The sequence below is a fragment of the Macaca fascicularis genome, chromosome 2, assembly GCF_037993035.2.
Source record: "Macaca fascicularis isolate 582-1 chromosome 2, T2T-MFA8v1.1".
Classification (NCBI taxonomy): domain Eukaryota; kingdom Metazoa; phylum Chordata; class Mammalia; order Primates; family Cercopithecidae; genus Macaca; species Macaca fascicularis.
Window position 1 is genome coordinate 136068022 of NC_088376.1, and position 18041 is coordinate 136086062.

Below are 18041 nucleotides of genomic sequence, written 5' to 3' on the forward strand. Positions count from 1 at the left end.
CTGGAGTGCAGTGGCACCGTCTTGGCTCACTGCAACCTCCGCCTCCCAGGTTCAAGTGATTCATTCTCCTGCCTCAGCCTCCTGAGTAGCTGGAATTACAGGCATGCACCACCACACCAGCTCATTTTTGTGTTTTTAGTAGAGATGGGGTTTCACCGTGTTTGCCAGGCTGGTCTCACTCCTGACCTCAGGTGATCCACCCGCCTGGGCCTCCCAAAGTGCAGGGATTACAGGTGTAAGCCACTGTGCCTGGCCAAAAACAATACTTTTTATCTTTGAAGCAGTCAGTGCAAAATGAGAATCCAAAAATTATGTTCATACTTGTATCACATAATTTACTTTTTCCATAACACAAAAATAAGCAAAAGACAAATAATTTTAGAGAGGTGGGGAAGGTGCCCATGGTTCTTAACTGGGGACAATTTTTGTCTCCCAGGGAACATTTGATAATGTTGGGAGAGATTTACGGTTGTCACAGTTGGAATGGGTGGTGTGCTATAGGTTTCTAGTAGGTAGAGGCCAGGAATGTAGCTCCATATCCTACAATACAAAGGACATCCTTCTATGACAAAGAATTACATCCAACTTGAAAATGTCAGCAGTGGCCGGTCCTGGTGGCTCACACCTATAATCCCAGCACTTTAGGAGGCCAAGGCTGTGGATCACCTGAAGTCGTCAGGAGTTTGAGACCAGCCTGGCCAACATGGCGAAATACCGTCTCTACTAAAAATACAAAAATTAGCCAGGCATGGTGGTGGGTGCCTGTAATCCCAGCTACTCAGGAGGCTGAGGCAGGAGAATTGCTGGAACCTGGGAGGTGGAGGTTGCAGTGAGCCGAGATCACGCCATTGTACTCCAGCCTGGGCGACAAGAGTGAAACTCTGTCTCCAAAGAGAAAAAAGAAAAGAAAATGTCGGTAGTCCCAAAATTGAGGAAGCCCTAGGAGGAGGGATTGCAAAGGACCTATTAACACAAAAAACAAGCATCTTGTGGCCAGAATGAGGTAAAAATATTCAATTTCACTAGCAATGAAGGAAATATTAATTAAACTGTTTCTCTACTAGCATATTGACAGAGTTTTTGAAAGATTATCATACTCAAATGAAACATGTTGGTTTATATTACTGATGACACTATAAAGTGTGGTACATTGTGTCTGGGGAGTTTTTGAAGGTTGAATCAAAAGTCTTGATATTTGTACTTCATACTTTAGACTCAATAATTTCACTTACAGAAATCTATCCTCAGGTGATAAATAGATGCCTACAAAATTTATTAGGCTGTTAATCACATAACTGCATAATTAATTGTAATGAAGTAGATGTGACCAAATTTTTTTTTTTTTTTTTTTGAGACAGTCTTGCTCTGTCAGGCTGGAGTGCAGTGCAGTGGCATAACCTTGGCTCACTGCAACCTCTGCAATGAGTTCAAGCGATTCTTCTGCCTCAGCCTCTCAAGTAGCTGGAATTACAAGCGCTCACCACCACGCCTGGCTAATTTTTGTATTTTCAGTAGAGATGGGATTTTGCCGTGTTGGCCAGGCTGGTCTCCAACTCCTGATCTCAGGTGATTTGCCTGCCTCAGCCCCCCGAGAGTGCTTGGTTTACAGGCGTGAGCCACTGCACCCAGCCCTAAATCTTTTTTTAAACAGTGATTAATAAATTATGGCACAAATATGTGTTGCAGTTAAAAATCTTGCTTTCAAAGACTATTTGTCCCATGCAAATACCCATAGTGAGTAAGGAGAGGGGAAAAAGGAATTTTTTTTTTTTTTTGAGACGGAGTCTCGCTGTGTTGCCCAGGTTGGAGTGCCGTGGCCCGATCTCAGCTCACTGCAAGCTCTGCCTCCCGGGTTCACGCCATTCTCCTGCCTCAGCCTCCCGAGTAGCTGGGACTACAGGCGCCCGCCACCTCGCCCGGCTAGTTTTTTGTGTTTTTTAGTAGAGACGGGGTTTCACCGTGTTAGCCAGGATGGTCTCGATCTCCTGACCTCGTGATCCACCCGTCTCGGCCTCCCAAAGTGCTGGGATTACAGGCTTGAGCCACCGCGCCCGTCTGGAAAAAGGAATATTAAACTAGAATGTCAAATTTGAAAAATATATTCAAATGTTACTTTAGTGATGATGGTTGACTGCAGATTATGGATACATTTTACTTTTATGTCTTTCTGTATTATAATTTCTTACAACGGCTGTACTATTGATGTAATCAGAAAAAACACATTATTTAGTTTTTAAATCCTATTAACATTTCGGAGTAGTCTCAATATTTTTCAATTGACTGACTAATCTGTCCTTTACCATATATCAGATTTTCATTTATGTGTGGGTCTGCTTCTTCGCTGTCTTCTGTTCCACTGATCCGTTTTAATGTTCAGTTAATCAACAAGATGTAATATGATGTTGAATGATAATGTAAAAGAATCTCTTGTTTCGTGCCCCATTTATAGAGGTAGTAATTTGTGTTTTTAAATTAGTCTTTAAAAAGTCATAATTTTGTGTAAGCAACAGTGTTTTCTTACTTTTGAAAATCTTTCACTTATTTAATTCAGCATTCAGATGAAATACACTTACTTTGTTTACCTCAGTTATATAATTAAGACTGAGTTGTCTGACATTTTAAGTCTTCTGATTGAAATATCTGCCTTTTAAACATTAAGTGTATTTTAAGCCTGTCACCTTTAATGAATGATTAGATCCATTAGATTTTATTTATTCATTGTCCTCAAATTCCTGTTTGATGTTTATAAATGGTGCAGTATTTGCTATCCTTTGGAGTAGCTAATAGTAGTAGGACTCTCCTGTGCTTTGTTGTGTTCTTAGTGTTCCTCACACTTTGTGTGCAATGCAGATAGGCTGAGTAGAGAGTAATCTTAATAGAATTGGGAATGGTAGGAAGCAGTACTTAAGGTGGTTGGCCGCTGGCCACTAAATTGTTGTAGCACCACTTGGGAAAAGAAAAGGTGGACTTTCTGTCCTTAAGCCTCTGGAAAATACGTTTAACCTTTAGAGAATTGTGAGAGAAACATGTTCGAATATGAACTTACGAGCTCCTATGGAGAGAAAAGGTCAGTGTAGAATCTAGCACTAGGATGTATTTATTAGAGATATGAATTGTACTTTCCTACAGGACAAAGTGCAAAAATAGGAAAATGGAAGGGGAGCAGAAAAAGAAAGTGAAGGGAGGTGAAGCTACTTAAAGTTAATGGGTGATTAATTTCAGTAAATTATTGAGTTAATTTCAGCAAAGTATATTTAAATTTTGAGTATGTATTGGAGGGGATTTTATGTGGAGAAATTTGTTCTGAAGTTGAAAATGTGTTTGTTTCATGAGCATCTTTTTAGAATAATTTGATTTTCGTATTGAAAACTAAGGGTTTTTTTTGTTGTTGTTCTCATTTCTACTCATCCAGTGAATGTATGTTCCTAAGAAATTGTTTTTGTTGCCAAGTTTTTAGTTGATTTGCTCATGGCCTATTTTTTGTGCCTGAATATAACTTCTTGTTTTTGGAGATGGAGTTTCGCTGTCGCCCAGGCTGGAGTGCAGTGGCGCAATCTTGGCTCACTGCAACCTCCGCCTCCCGGGTTCAAGCAATTCTCCTGCCTCAGCCTCCCGAGTAGCTTGGACTACAGGTGTGCGCCACCATGCCCAGCTAATTTTTGTATTTTTAGTAGAGACGGGTTTCACCATGTTGGCCAGGATGGTCTGGATCTCTTGACCTCATGGTAAGCCCGCCTCAGCCTCCCAAAGTGCTGGGATTACATGCTTGAGCCACTGCGCCTGGCCCCTGAATTATATAACTTTTAGGGAAGCATTTTCTTCTTTTTTTTTTGAAACGGAGTCTCGCTCTGTCGCCCAGGCTGGAGTGCAGTGGCCGGATCTCAGCTCACTGCAAGCTCCGCCTCCCGGGTTCACTCCATTCTCCTGCCTCAGCCTCCCGAGTAGCTGGGACTACAGGCGCCCGCCACCTCGCCCGGCTAGTTTTTTGTATTCTTTAGTAGAGACGGGGTTTCACCGTGTTAGCCAGGATAGTCTCGATCTCCTGACCTCGTGATCCACCCGTCTCGGCCTCCCAAAGTGCTGGGATTACAGGCTTGAGCCACCGCGCCCGGCCCTAGGGAAGCATTTTCTGTTTTTGTTTTTATCAAATAGCTGTCCTCCATCAAAAAGCTGTATCTTTCACATTTTATGAATGCCCTCCCCATATATATATATGGAATAGTATCACTTGAATTGCATCGTATTGATCTAATTTAGAGTAACTGCTTGATTTATTTGAAAGTTAAGACTACAGTGTGTTCATAATTCATGTCAATTTATGGGGCTTAATTTCTGTCTCATGAGTTAGTACCATAGAGTCTTTTAATCTCTTCAGAATTTCCATTACCTGGGGTCCCATACCTCTTGTCTGGCTGTTCCCATTAATGTGCTTTTTTTGGACCTCAAAGATGTCATGTCAGATGGTTGATGGAAGGATGAGATTAAAACACACCACAAGACCCTATGCATATATAAATCTGAACTCATAAAATACTATGAATTAGTGGGTGATTATTAAAAGTACAAAAAATTATTAAAGAAATGAAAAGTATAATCCTGTTTTAGTGTAACTTTCCCTGGTATGTTTATGAAGTGCATGTGGGGAGTCTTATAAAGTTTAAAGATAAATTTTAGGAACCAAAAGCAATTGTACATTAAGAAGGATTCTTATTAGGCATATCAAAAATTCTGTGATGTGCAGATCTGCTTGTTAAACCTCAAATTCCCCTTTCTAAAATAGGATAGGGAAAGGAAAAAAGTAATCATGCAAATAGCTTTTCATCCTCACCATTTTAAAAAGTAGTAGCGGTAAAATACATTATTGACTCATTTAATAGAATGGAATTGTTGGATTACAAGTCTGCATTTACCTTCCTGAGGAACTGCCAAGTACTTTCCAAAGCAGCTACACCATTTTACATTCCCACCAGTAATGTATGACATTACCAGTTTCCCCACATCAACCCAGCACTTGTTTATTATTCATCTTTTTGATTATAGCCACCCTAGTGGGTGTGAAATGGGTGTCTCTTTGTGGTTTTGATTTGCATTTCTGTAATAGATAATAATGTTGAGCATCTTTTCATATGCTTATTGGCCATTTGTGTATCTTCTTTGTGGTGAAATACCTATTGAAATATATGTAATGTAAACCTTACCATTTTAACAATTTTAAGTGTACAGTTTATTGGCATTAAGTACACTCACAATGTTACATTACCATCAAGATCATCCATCTGCAGAACTTTTCATCTACCCAAACTGAAACATTGTACACATTAGAGAGTAAGTCCCTGCACCTTCCTCCCCACAGTGTCAGACGACTGTCTCTAAATTTGACTATTCTTGATACCTCGTATAAGTAGAATCATACAATAGTCGTTCTTTTTGTGTCTGGCTTATTTCACTTTGCATAATGCCATCAAGCTTCATCCATGTCGTACCACGTTGGAATTTATTTCAGATTAAAGACTGTGTGTGTGTGTGTGTGTGTGTGTGTATCTCACATTTTGCTTATCCATTCATGTGCTCATAGCACATTTGGGTTGTTGGGTTTTGGGGATCTACTGAGAAATGGGATTCCTGAATCATAGGGTGGTTTCATAATTTTTTTTTTTTTTGAGGAACCAAACTGCTTTCCACAGTGACTGCCTCGTTCCCACCAGCCATGCACAAGAGTTTCAGTTTCTTGGCCAGGCGCAGTGACTCACGCCCTTCGGGAGGCCGAGGCGGGCTGATCACGAGGTCAGGAGTTCGAGACCAGTGTGGCCAACATGGTGAAACCTTGTCTCTACTAAAAATAAAAAAAAATGGCCGGGCGCGGTGGCTCAAGCCTGTAATCCCAGCACTTTCGGAGGCCGAGACGGGCGGATCACGAGGTCAGAAGTTTGAGACCATCCCGGCTAACACAGTGAAACCCCGTCTCTACTAAAAAATACAAAAAAAACACAAAAAAACAAAAAAACAAAGAAACTAGCCGGACGAGGTGGCGGGCGCCTGTAGTCCCAGCTACTCGGGAGGCTGCGGCAGGAGAATGGCGTAAACTTAGGAGGCGGAGCTTGCAGTGAGCTGGGATCCCGCCACTGGACTCCAGCCTGGGCCACTGGACTCCAGCCTGGGCGACAGAGCGAGACTCCGTCTCAAAAAAAAAAAAAAAACAAAAAACAAACAAAAAAATTAGCTGGACGTAGTGGCAGGCGCTTGTATTCCTACCTATTTGGGAGGCTGAAGCAGGAGAATTACTTGAACCCCGGAGGCAGAGGTTGCAGTGAGCCGAGATTGCACCACTACACTCCAGCCCTGGCAACAGAGTGAGACTCTTGTCTCAAAAAAAAAAAAAAGTTTCAGTTTCTCTACATCCTTGGCCAGCCAATACTTGTTCACTTGTTTTTTGGATAATAGCCAACCCTAATGGGTATAAAGTGGTATCTCATTGTGATTTGGATTTACATTTCCCCAAGATTAATGGTGTTAAGCAGCATCTTGTGTGTTTGCTGACCATTTGTATATCTTCTTTGGAGAAGTACGTATTTAAGTACTTTGCCCATTTTTAAATTGGGTTTTCTTTTTTGTTGAGTTGTAGGAGTTCTTTATATATTCTGGATATTAACTCCTTATCAGATAAAAGATTTGCGAATATTTTCTCCCATTTCACGATTTGACTTTTTACTCTGTCGATAGTATCCTTTGATGCACAATTATTATTATTTTTTTTTTGAGACAGAGTCTCGCTCTGTCACCCAGTCTGGAGTGCAGTTGCGTGATCTCAGCTCACTGCGAGCTCCGCCTCCCGGGTTCACGCCATTCTCCTGCCTCAGCCTCCTGAGTAGCTGGGACTACAGGTGCCCGCCACCACGCCTGGCTAATTTTTGGTATATTTAGTAGAGACGGGGTTTCACCATGTTAGCCAGGGTGGTCTCGATCTCCTGACCTTGTGATTCACCCGCCTTGGCCTCCCAAAGTGCTGGGATTACAAGCGTGAGCCACTGCGCCTGGCTGATGCACAGATATAATTCAGTTTATCTATTTTGTTGCTTGTGCTTTTGGTATCACACAGTATCTTTATTTAAGAGACAGGGTCTTGGTCTGTCGCTCAGGCTGGAGTGCAGTGGTGTGATCTTGGCTTACTGCAGCCTCCACGTCCTGGGCTCAAGCAATCCTGTTGCCTCAGCCTCCTGAGTAGCTGGGACTAGAGGTGCATATCACCATGCCTAATTTAAATTAATTAGTAATTAATTATTTTGTAGAGATGGGATATTGCTGTTTGCCCAGGCTGGCTTCTGTAGAAGTTCCTGGGCCCAAGTGATCTTTCTGTCTCAGCTTCCTAAAGTGCTGGGATTACAGGCATGAGCCACCACACCTGGCCCCATATAATATTTTTACGTGGACACTGGTTGCCTTCAGAATATTTTGGGAATATATCAGGAAGTTTTCGAGCTCTCAGTGAAGAATAAAAATTTTCCAGACTTTCAGTTTTTTGCTTAGAAGTTCAAATTTTTATCATTAGTAACAAATATTATCAGTTATTTATCTTACAGTGACAGGTTCACTTTATTTATTTTTGAGAAAATGCCTACCACATTCTCCTATTTTTTTTTTTTTTCTGAAATGGAGTCTTGCTCATCGCCCAGGCTGGAGTGCAGTAGTGCGATTCTCAGCTCACTACAACCTCCACCTCCTCAGTTCAAGCGATTCTCCTTGCCTCAGCCTCCTGTGTAGCTGGGATTACAGGCATGCACCACCATACCTGGCTGATTTTTGTATTTTTAGTAAAGACAGGGTTTCACCCTGTTGGCCAGGCTGATCTCGAACTCCTGACCTCAAGTGATCCACCTGCTGAGATTACAGGTGTGAGCCATCACACCCAGTCTGCTAATGTAAATAAGCTTTATTTGTGTGGCAGACCTTTCAGGTAAAAATGCTGTTTTATGAAAAATAGCTAGTTCAGCTGGTAACAGTCTAAAGGTATTGTTCTTTGAGAATGCCATACCTCTTTGATATGCAGCATAATTTTTTAATGTATATTTCTCATTTTTGTTACACAGAATATTTAAAAGATGTATTCAGGGGTTGGGATTTAATGAAATTAGTAATTTTTATATCTTTTATGCATGCTCCTGAATGACGGTATTCTCATTACTAATTATTCACATATTCTGTTAGTGTTAGTGTCATAGTATATTCTGTATTTGTGTTTTGTGTTCAAGAATTGTAAAACTCATGGTATTACGTATTTTTTAATTTTTTGCTTATAGGATTCAGTGGTCCCAATTTAAAGGCTATTTTATTTTCAAACTGGAGAAAGTGATGGATGATTTCAGAACTTCAGCTCCTGAGCCAAGAGGTCCTCCCAACCCTAATGTCGAATATATTCCCTTTGATGAAATGAAGGAAAGAATACTGAAAATTGTCACTGGATTTAATGGGTATGCACTTAATACTGTTTTAAAGATTTAACTTTTAGCAGAAGATTATAGATTTTTCTTTTAGTTTTGATGTGTCTGGTTGATGATTGATTATCCATTAGAATAAATTATTTGTTTCTAGTGACATGTACTTGATGAGTTTTAGCTTACAACTATTTAAAATATTTACAGCCTTTTAAAAAACTTGAACCACCTTTTTATAGGTATCAATGGAAACATTCATTTATCAGGAAACATTTTAATGGTTTTTCTTTCCTGTTTTATATTTGGTGTTATGTCTTCATACTTTATACAGAACCTTTATATCATTGAGAAATCACATTTCTTTTAAAATGAAGTACTAATTTATGAAAGTATTTTAGTGAGTTTTTGTTTAGACTTTTGGATCCTCATTTCTCTCCCAAGTAACCTCTTGCTTGTTAGTTACAAGTAACCATTTTTGGGCCCTTGTAAAACATTAAAAACACCAAAAAGATATTCTGTACAAAAGTAAAACTCCCTTTGTTTGTTTTGTTTTGTTTTTGAGACAAGTGTCTCGCTGTCGCCTAGACTGGAATGCAGTGGCGCGATCTTGGCTCACTGCAACCTCTGTCTCCCGGGTTCAAGCAGTTTTCCTGCCTCAGCTTTCTGAGTAACTGCCACCACACCCGGCTAATTTTTTGTATTTTTAGTAGAGATGGGGTTTCACCATGTTAGCCAGGATGGTCTCGATTTCCTGACCTCATGTTCCGCCCACCTCGGCCTCCCAAAGTGCTGGGTTTACAGGCGTGAGCCACCGAGCCCAGCAGTACTCATTTTTAAAGAAATGTTACTGTGTCTCATATTCTGTCATTTTAAATTCTTTGTTTTTAGGACTTTTTTTTGGTTTTGTTTTTTGTTTTGTTTTGTTTTGTTTGGAGACGGAGTCTCGCTGTCGCCCAGGGTGGAGTGCAGTGGCATGATCTCAGCCCACTGCAACCTCCACCTGCCGGGTTCAGGCAATTCTACCTCAGCCCCCCGAGTAGCTAGGCTAGGACTACAGGCACGCACCACCAAGCCCGGCTAATTTTTTTTAATTTTTAGTAGAGATGGGGTTTCACTATGCTGGCCAGGCTGGTCTCGAACTCCTGACTTCGTGATCCGCCCACCTCAGCCTTCCAAAGTGTTGGGATTACAGGTGTGAGCCTCCGCGCCCAGTCAGGACTTTGTATTTTTACGGTTTCCTTTATTTGAAGGGAAGAAGTGTTTGTGAAGTTGAATTATTCAATATTTAGTTTGGCATTAATTTGGGCTGTGGAACAACAACAATGCTAAATATAATGAATTGTAGTTTTTCTAACCATGAATTCATAGTTAGAATTAGATATTATTTGAAGGATTTCAATTGTATTTTTAGATGGCATAAATGGCTTGATTCTTTAGGTATTTAATTGCATGGGATTTCAAAATAAGATAGTGTAATCCAGTTAATGGTTTGCTTTACATCATATTCCACTGTTTTTAGGTTTAAGAATTTTGCTTGAAATGTCAAACCCTTATGCCTTGACTTTGGGTCTGTTACAAAAATACTTTGGGGGAAGAAATCACAGCTTTTGTCTTTGAGGTTCATCAGTTATAGTTACCCCCGGGGGCCTGGGATGGGAAGGAGAGACCTGTTTTCACTTTGCACCCTGTTGGACTGTTGAAAGTATTTAACCATATGTATATATTTCCATATCAATCTTAATTTTAAAATTTTTCAGAAAAAGGAAAAAAAACATTTCAGAAGCACTTATCCAAGAAATAGCCACATGATACGTTTTAGAAGCATGTTGCATAAGATTTACTGTTGAACTAAATACATTCAAGATAAGAATACTTCTCGGGGTTATTTGTAAATTGTACATATATATAAATAGTACTTAGATATAGTGACTCATCTTTTATTTCAATAAATTATGGCCGTCATTTAAAAATAAAAGTTAAGGTGAAACAGGTCAAATTATGCTGCTGCTTAGTGATTTACAAGTGATTTACTTGTGATTCTGACTTAGTAATAGCAAATACCATTTTCAGTTCTTTCACATTAAGTTGGGCTAGAAACAAATACATGTATTATATAATTATGTATACATATTATAATAAAAATATAAATGTAATTGTGTATTACGTATTTATTACATAAATCTAAATATTTGTAATTTCTTAATCTGTAAAAGAGGTAATTCACCTACTTCAGAAAATGATTTGAACAGTCATTAAATGCTTGAGCATTCTTCTTTTAAAACTTTTTATTTTTGAACCGTTTTTATTTTATTTTATTTTATTATTTTATTTTATTTTATTTTATTTTATTTTATTTTATTTTAGTCAGAGATGGAGTCTTTGTCACCCAGGCTGGAATGCAGTGGTGCCATCTGGGCTCACCGCAACTTCCGCCTCCCAAGTTCAAGCTATTCTCCAGCCTCAGCCTGTCAAGTAGCTGGCATGACAGGTGTGTGCCACTGCACCCAGCTATTTTTTTTTTTTTTTTTTTTTTTTTGAGACGGAGTCTCACTCTGTCGCCCAGGCTGGAGTGCAGTGGCGCGATCTCGGCTCACTGCAAGCTCCGCCTCCTGGGTTTACGCCATTCTCCTGCCTCAGCCTCCTGAGTAGCTGGGACTACAGGCGCCCGCCACCGCGCCCGGCTAATTTTTTGTATTTTTAGTAGAGACGGGGTTTCACCGTGGTCTCGATCTCCTGACCTTGTGATCCGCCCGCCTCGGCCTCCCAAAGTGCTGGGATTGCAGGCGTGAGCCACCGCGCCCGGCCAGCACCCAGCTATTTTTTAATTTTTATTTTATTTATTTTATTTTATTTATTTATTTATTTTTGTATTTTTAGTAGAGACAGGGTTTTACCATGTTGGCCAGGCTGGTCTGGAACTCCTGACCTCAAGTGATCTACCTGCCTCAGTGTCCCAAAGTGCTGGGATTACAAGCATGAGCCACTGCACTTGGCCCGAACTTCTATTTTTTAAATCTGATTTTTCAGAATGGCAGTTTATGAATCACTTTTTCTGAGCAGGCAGAATCTAAGTCTTATTTAATCAGTGATACATTAAGATTTTTCTATTTTTAATTTACTTTTTTTGTCTGTATTTTAATATATGGGTATGTTGAAACGTCTAAAATTTTCAATTTTTGCTTTTTATATATACAGTTTTTAAAAATATTTACTAAGAAGCAACATTTTGTTGGTTTTCCACCAGTTTGAGGGTTTGTCCATTCTTATACATTCCTCCCCCCAATTTGTAATAGATTATCTTTAAATTACAAAAGTGGTGTATGTTCATGCTTTTAAAAAGATCCCCAGTGTTACAGAAGTACATAAAGAATGAAAGTAGAATCATGCTATATGCTAGTTGTAATTTCCTTTTAGAGAAGCTTCAACATGTCTATATTAGTACATTTAAAGCTATCTTTTTATTTATTTGAAATGGCTGCATTGCTTTCTATTATATGAGTAGATTATAAGTTTTTATTTGCCTGTCCTGATTGATGGTAGGCATTTATTTTTTTGGCTGTTAACGAGCAGTGCTTGTAGTGAGCATCCTTCCACATATGTTTTGTTGATGAATGTCATGTTTTGAATATATGTATAGATTGTTGCCTCTTTTTTTTGAGGTGGAGTTTCGCTTTTGTTGCCCAGGCTGCAATGGAGCGATCTTGGCTCACCGCAACCTCCCCCTCCTGGATTCAAGGGATTCTCCTGTCTCAGCCTCCCGAGTAGCTGGGATTACAGGCATGTGCCACCATGCCCAGCTAATTTTTGTGTTTTTAGTAGAGATGGGGTTTCTCCATGTTGGTCAGGCTGATCTCGAATTCCTGACCTCAGGTGATCCTCCCACCTTGGCCTCCCAAAGTTCTGGGATTACAGGCGTGAGCCACCACACCCGGCCACATTGTTGCTTTTTTTAATTTGTAGAAATGTAATTGCTAGTTTAGCTTATGAACACTTAATTTTCAGTTTATCAATACTGCAAAATTGACTTAGCAAAATGTGGTTGTTGATGCTTTTTTCATTTGTAGTAAGTGCAGATACTGTAATTCTTCAGTACTCTATATGTGTCTATATTTGTGTTTCTTTGGTTGCAAGTGAAATGGAACATCTTTTTATGTACTTACAGCCTTTCTGTGAATTGCCCTTTATATCCTCTTTTGGCTTTCTTTTGCTAATTTTCTTATTGGTAAGTTTTTGTTATTTTTGCTTTTAATTCGTGAAAGTTTTATATTAAATGCTTCCTAGTATTTTGCTATAAGAAAGATTATCCATTTTCTAAATTATTTTAGTGTATTATCACAGTACAAGTGGGGTTTTTTGTTTGTTTGTTTTTTGAGACACTCTTGTCACCCAGGCTGGAGTGCAGTGGCGCAATCTCAGCTCTCTGCAACTTCTGCCTCCCAGGTTCATGCCATTCTCTTGCCTCAGCCTCCAGAGTAGCTGGGACTATAGGCGCCTGCCACCACGCCTGGCTGATTTTTTTGTATTTTTAGTAGAGACAGGGTTTCACCGTGTTAGCCAGGATGGTCTCGATCTCCTGACCTTGTGATCTGCCTGCCTTGGCCTCCCAAAGTGCTGGGATTACAGGCGTGAGCCATTGCGCCCGGCCAGAGTACAAGTTTTTCCCTATTTGAAGTGGAAATTGTCCATGCATTTGTTTACTTGATATCCTGAACTATAAGCTTCTGGAGAGCTGGGGTAACAGGCTTTTCCAAACAAGGCCTAGAAGAGTGAGTGCCTGAATATAGTAGGTTCTCAAACAGACAAGTATGGATTGACTAGATGCATGGATGGATGGATGAATGAGTAAAGAAAAGAATAAATATTGAGTAACTGGGCACTAGAAAAAAAGAATAAAAGTGTATTTATATCTGTATTTTGTGTATTGAGGCATAGAAGAATCACAGTGGAATGCTTAATTTCTTTTTTTCTTTTTTTTTTTTTTTGGTCATTTTCTTGTCTTTTAAAATTACTTTGGAACTTTAAAATTTCATAAAATATGGATTATAGCTACTCTCCAAAACTGAAGTTACAGTTTGAGAAACACCAAAAATTAAAATGAACGAAACTAAAAATTTTAATGAAATGGTCAATTAAAAGACCATTTTATGCCCTCTGATTGGGATTATAATAAAAAACAGTATACGGGTTTACTCAAACCAGGGTCATTTATGAAAATCCTCTTCCTATTACAGAGACCATGAATATAATTTAGGAATTGCTAATAGGTAATGGTTCATTCCTATAATGGCATATACACGAAGAGGCATTTTGAGGAATAGAGAGCGTGTAAGTTACATTCCTGGAAGTTTTAAAAGATACCATTTTATGTTCTCTGAATTTTTCAAAATGAAAGAATAATGAGTATAAAAGTAAATTAATCTCTCAAGTCTTGACCCTTTCTTGTCAATGCTGTTATCTCTAAGACCTCTCTGAAGTAGGCCACCTCGTCACTCTGTGAACAGTAGACTAAAATAGCGTTCTTACATATTTATGAGGAGGTCTGGAAAGTGGAAACCTTTTTGATACCTAATAATCTTTATATCATCTGTTAGGCAAGTACAGTCAGTCACAGCTGAGAAGTATTGCTCGTGATCTTTTAAAGTTATATATGAGACTTTTGTACTCCAAAATCTGGATTGTAGAATAAAACATAACCGCCATTTGATTTTCAGTTTGTGTGTGGTTTGCTTTACGGTTAGCTCCAGATAATTTGGGGACTGAGAGAATGGTTCTTTAGCCATTTATTACTTTTTTGTCTGACACTGTTGATCCACTTTATTGCTTCCTGATTTTTGTGCTCCCTAATTGACTGGGGAAAATAGGTGGTTGTGCTGTTAATTATTTGTGTCAGTGTTTGTTGAGTATATTAGTTAAAATGTACTTATTTGTGGCAGATTTCTGTCTCTCTCACACAAACCCACACCCACCCACCCCTACTTGTTTTTTCTTTACCCCCTTTCTTTCTCTTAGGATAATTACTTGAGAATTGGCATTATTATGTAACCACCCCTCCTTACTGTTCCCCACCTGGTCTTGTCTAGTGGTAACATGGCTTGATGTGATACTCTCTTTAATAAACTTAAAAATTGAAAATAACAGAAGTTAATTAACGTTTTCTTGCTAGTTATATTTAATGCAAATAAAATAACAATTCATACTATAGGAACTCCAAGAGATGATTAACTTTGTTAAAAGTTTTGACAATTGCTATAGATGAATTTTGGGTTAAGGAGTGGTGCAGACTTTAGTTTACTTACATCATTGGGGTTCCTTATTATTATTAAAAGAGGCAAATTAGCCAGGCGCGGTGGCTCATGCCTGCAATCTCAGCATTTTGGGAGGCTGAGGCAGGCAGATCACAAGGTCAGGAGATCGAGACCATCCTTGCTAACATGGTGAAACCCCATCTCTACTAAAAATACAAAAAATTAGTCAGGTGTGCTGGCAAGTGCCTGTAGTCCCAGCTACTCTGGGAGGCTGAGGCAAGAGAATCGCTTAAACCAAGGAGGCAGAGGTTGCAGTGAGCCGAGATTGTGCCGCTGCACTCCGGCATGGGTGACAGAGCGAGACACCATCTCAAAAAATAAGTGAAATCTGTCATTTGATTTGAGGCTTAAAATTATATGTGTATGAATTTTTTTTGGTGGGGACAGAGTGTTGCTCTGTTGCCTGGGTTTAAGCAATTCTCCTGCTGCAGGCACCTGAGTAGCTGGGATTACAGGTGTGCATCAACCACGCCTGGCTAATTTTTGTATTTTTAGTAGAGACGGGGTTTCGCCATGTTGGCCAGGCTGGTCTCAAACTTCTGACCTCAGGTGATGCACCCGCCTTGGCCCCCCAGAGTGCTGGGATTACAGGTGTGAGCCACTGCCCCCAGCTAATTTCGCCTCTTTTAATAATGATAAGCAACCCCAATGATGTAAGTAAACTAGTGTCTGCAGCACTCGTTAACCCAAAATTCGTAAATATAAATATTTATGAATGTGTATGTTTATGTAAATATTAAAGCCTGAGTACAGAAAGAGCATATTGCTTCAAGTAAAGCTAATATCACATTATTCTAATGGTATTTCTGACTTTTGTAAGACTTTGTAGGTGTAAACAAAATTATGAACTTATTCAGTCTTTGATAATAGAGATATTAGTTTCCATGAAGTTGGTTAAGTTTAAATCAGTATTTATGTTAACTAAGACATCACTAATGTCATTTAGTCAGAAAAGACAGTAAAATCTACATATACATGGGTAAAACGAAAGTGAATGACTGTTTTGACTTTTTTTTTTAGTGGGATGTTGGATTTTTATGGTCATTTCTTTAGCTTTTTACTCCAATAGCCTCTGTGCTACATGTTACCTTCCTTTGTCTTTTTCATGTTGAAAAATTGCTTATATAATATAAAATTAAGATAGTTAACTGATTTTCTTAGAGTCTGAATGAAGTGTGCACTTATTTTTTGAGTGCCTTCTTTTCAACTTAGTACTTTTATAGAAATTTAGGTTAAAATACATACTTAGGACATTATTTCTTTAGTGTTTAGCCTTACGACTTAAATTTTATTTTTTAAAAAAATAGCATTGAATTGCTACTTTATGTTGAGATGTGTTTCCCTGATATTCAGCAACTTTCTTGGTATTTGAATTTCCGTAGCTTTTAGGTGTACAAGACTTCTGCTTAAAAATAAATAAATAAATAAATTGGGACAGCTTGCATTCAAATTAAGATACATAAGGTAAAATGTACGATCCTATTAATTAGGGTTAGTTGTTTTCCTTGGAATTAAGGGGAATATTTTTAAAGACAGAGCTGTACTTTTGGTTTTGTTGGTCTTTGGACCATTTGTGCCTTCCCACAATCTCTGTCAGAGAGTAGACGGAATGATGACAATAAGAACCAAGATTTATTGAGCTTTCTAAAATATTTTAGGCACTGTTAGATGATTTAATACGCCATATACATTATGTCATATTTAGTCGTCATGATAATCTTTAAAGTGTACTTGTTCAGAACCCTTGTTTTCAGACAAGACTCATAAGACCCATGAAGACTTAGGTAAATTTGGTTTGAGTAAGGTCTCCTAGTGGGGTAACATACGTGTGTGTGTGTGTGGTGTGTGTGTGTTAAAATATGTATATATTTAGCAAAGGTGGATCCTTAATGTGTGTGTGAGGGTTTAAAAAAATGTTACTGGCTGTTGTAGGCACAGTTTTTAAAAATTTGAGCTGCTATCTAGTCATGTCCTTTTTTCAGTTCCTTCTATCTTCTTAGTTTTCCATTTTACCATGATTAAATCAGATGATATATCTGCAGAGTAAAGCCAGATGCTGCTTTTTTTTTTTTTTTTTTTTTTTTTTTTTTTTTTTTTAATTTGAGACAATCTCTCTATCACCCAGGCTGGAGTGTAGTGACTCGATCTCGGCTCACTGCAACCTGTAACCTCCACTGCCCGGGTTCAAGCAATTCTTTTGCTTCAGCCTCTCGAGTAGCTGGGACTATAGGCCAGGCTGGTTTTGAACTCCTGACCTCAGGGGATCCGCCTGCCTCACTGTGCCTGGCCCAAAGCTTTTTGTTTTACAGTATACCTTTGCTAATGAACATCTGGTCACCACTCCCCACCAAATTTAAGGATTTCAGTTCAGACTTTTCATTGAGAATGAGTGGCATGTGTGTTTAACACTCCTCTCCGTATATTTGCTTTTCTTAGTAGGTGTGGAAAAAGTCTTAACATTTTCAGAAGTTAGAATAAACTATTTTGTATGCTATGTCTAATGGATGAGTATCAGAGAGCAGAGCTTTCATATACTCATACCAAATGCATTCATTTTGTACTGGCTTATCTGGTTTATTCTTGTGCCTCCTTTTAGAGGCCTACCTCAAATTGTTTTCCCCATGTCATGCCTACTAAGCTTGGCGTACAGTTTATTCTGTCTCCATGGCACTTTCTATACAACGTTGTTATTTATTACTGTAATTGTAATTGTTTACATGTCTTTCCACTGTGCTGTTGAGCAAGGTTGGTATTTCTAGTTTATAATAGGCTCTTATATGTATGGAATAAGTTTAAAAGTACAGTGTGTATGTAAAAGACCTTTCAATGCTGTTGTTACATTCATTTATCATGCTAATATTTCCAGTAGATACATTGATTTGCAGGAAGTGTTTGGTTGGGTTTTAGACTGTCATGTGAGAAAAGGAAGTGTTGTGTGACATTTCAGTGCCATCTATTGGATACTTGATAAAATGACTTTTAAAAGCTTCTTTTACTTTTTGAAATAACAGTCATTTGAAAAAAGTTTCTGAAATTGTCTAAGAACTTAAACTCATTTTATCATAGGCTGTTATTGCTAGCATTGCTATGTAAACACGTACCCCCCCTCCCAAAGCAGTATTAATATTAACCAACACATAAAATATTAACAATTGGCTACAATTTAACTTAGATTTCTAAAGAAAATTAGCCAAAACATTCAGTGTAAATGTTGTTAAACAAGAAGTTTTAAAATACTCATCTGTTAAAAGTAATTTTAATTAGTGAGAAAACATTAGGTTTTAATGTGGGAAAGAATTTTAGTTGG

The 18041-nt window shown here is 38.6% G+C and overlaps 1 protein-coding gene across 8 annotated transcripts in view; it reads left to right on the forward strand.

Moving 5' to 3' along the window:
• The window catches only part of PPP4R2 (protein phosphatase 4 regulatory subunit 2), a 72233-nt gene that overhangs the window by 43666 nt on the left and 10526 nt on the right, over positions 1–18041 (forward strand). For 5 of the 8 annotated variants that reach the window (XR_012431360.1, XR_012431361.1, XM_074032737.1 and 2 more), the window contains one exon: positions 8295–8465. The exons of 2 other annotated variants lie outside the window; for them this stretch is intronic. Coding sequence is in view for 4 of the 6 variants with exons in the window: in XM_074032737.1 (XP_073888838.1) it covers positions 8295–8465 (171 nt within the window). In the remaining 2 variants the exon portion in view is untranslated. Of the gene's footprint in view, positions 1–5663; positions 5785–8294; positions 8466–18041 lie in introns of all 8 variants that reach the window. One more of the 8 variants, XM_074032739.1, reaches the window with a different exon arrangement.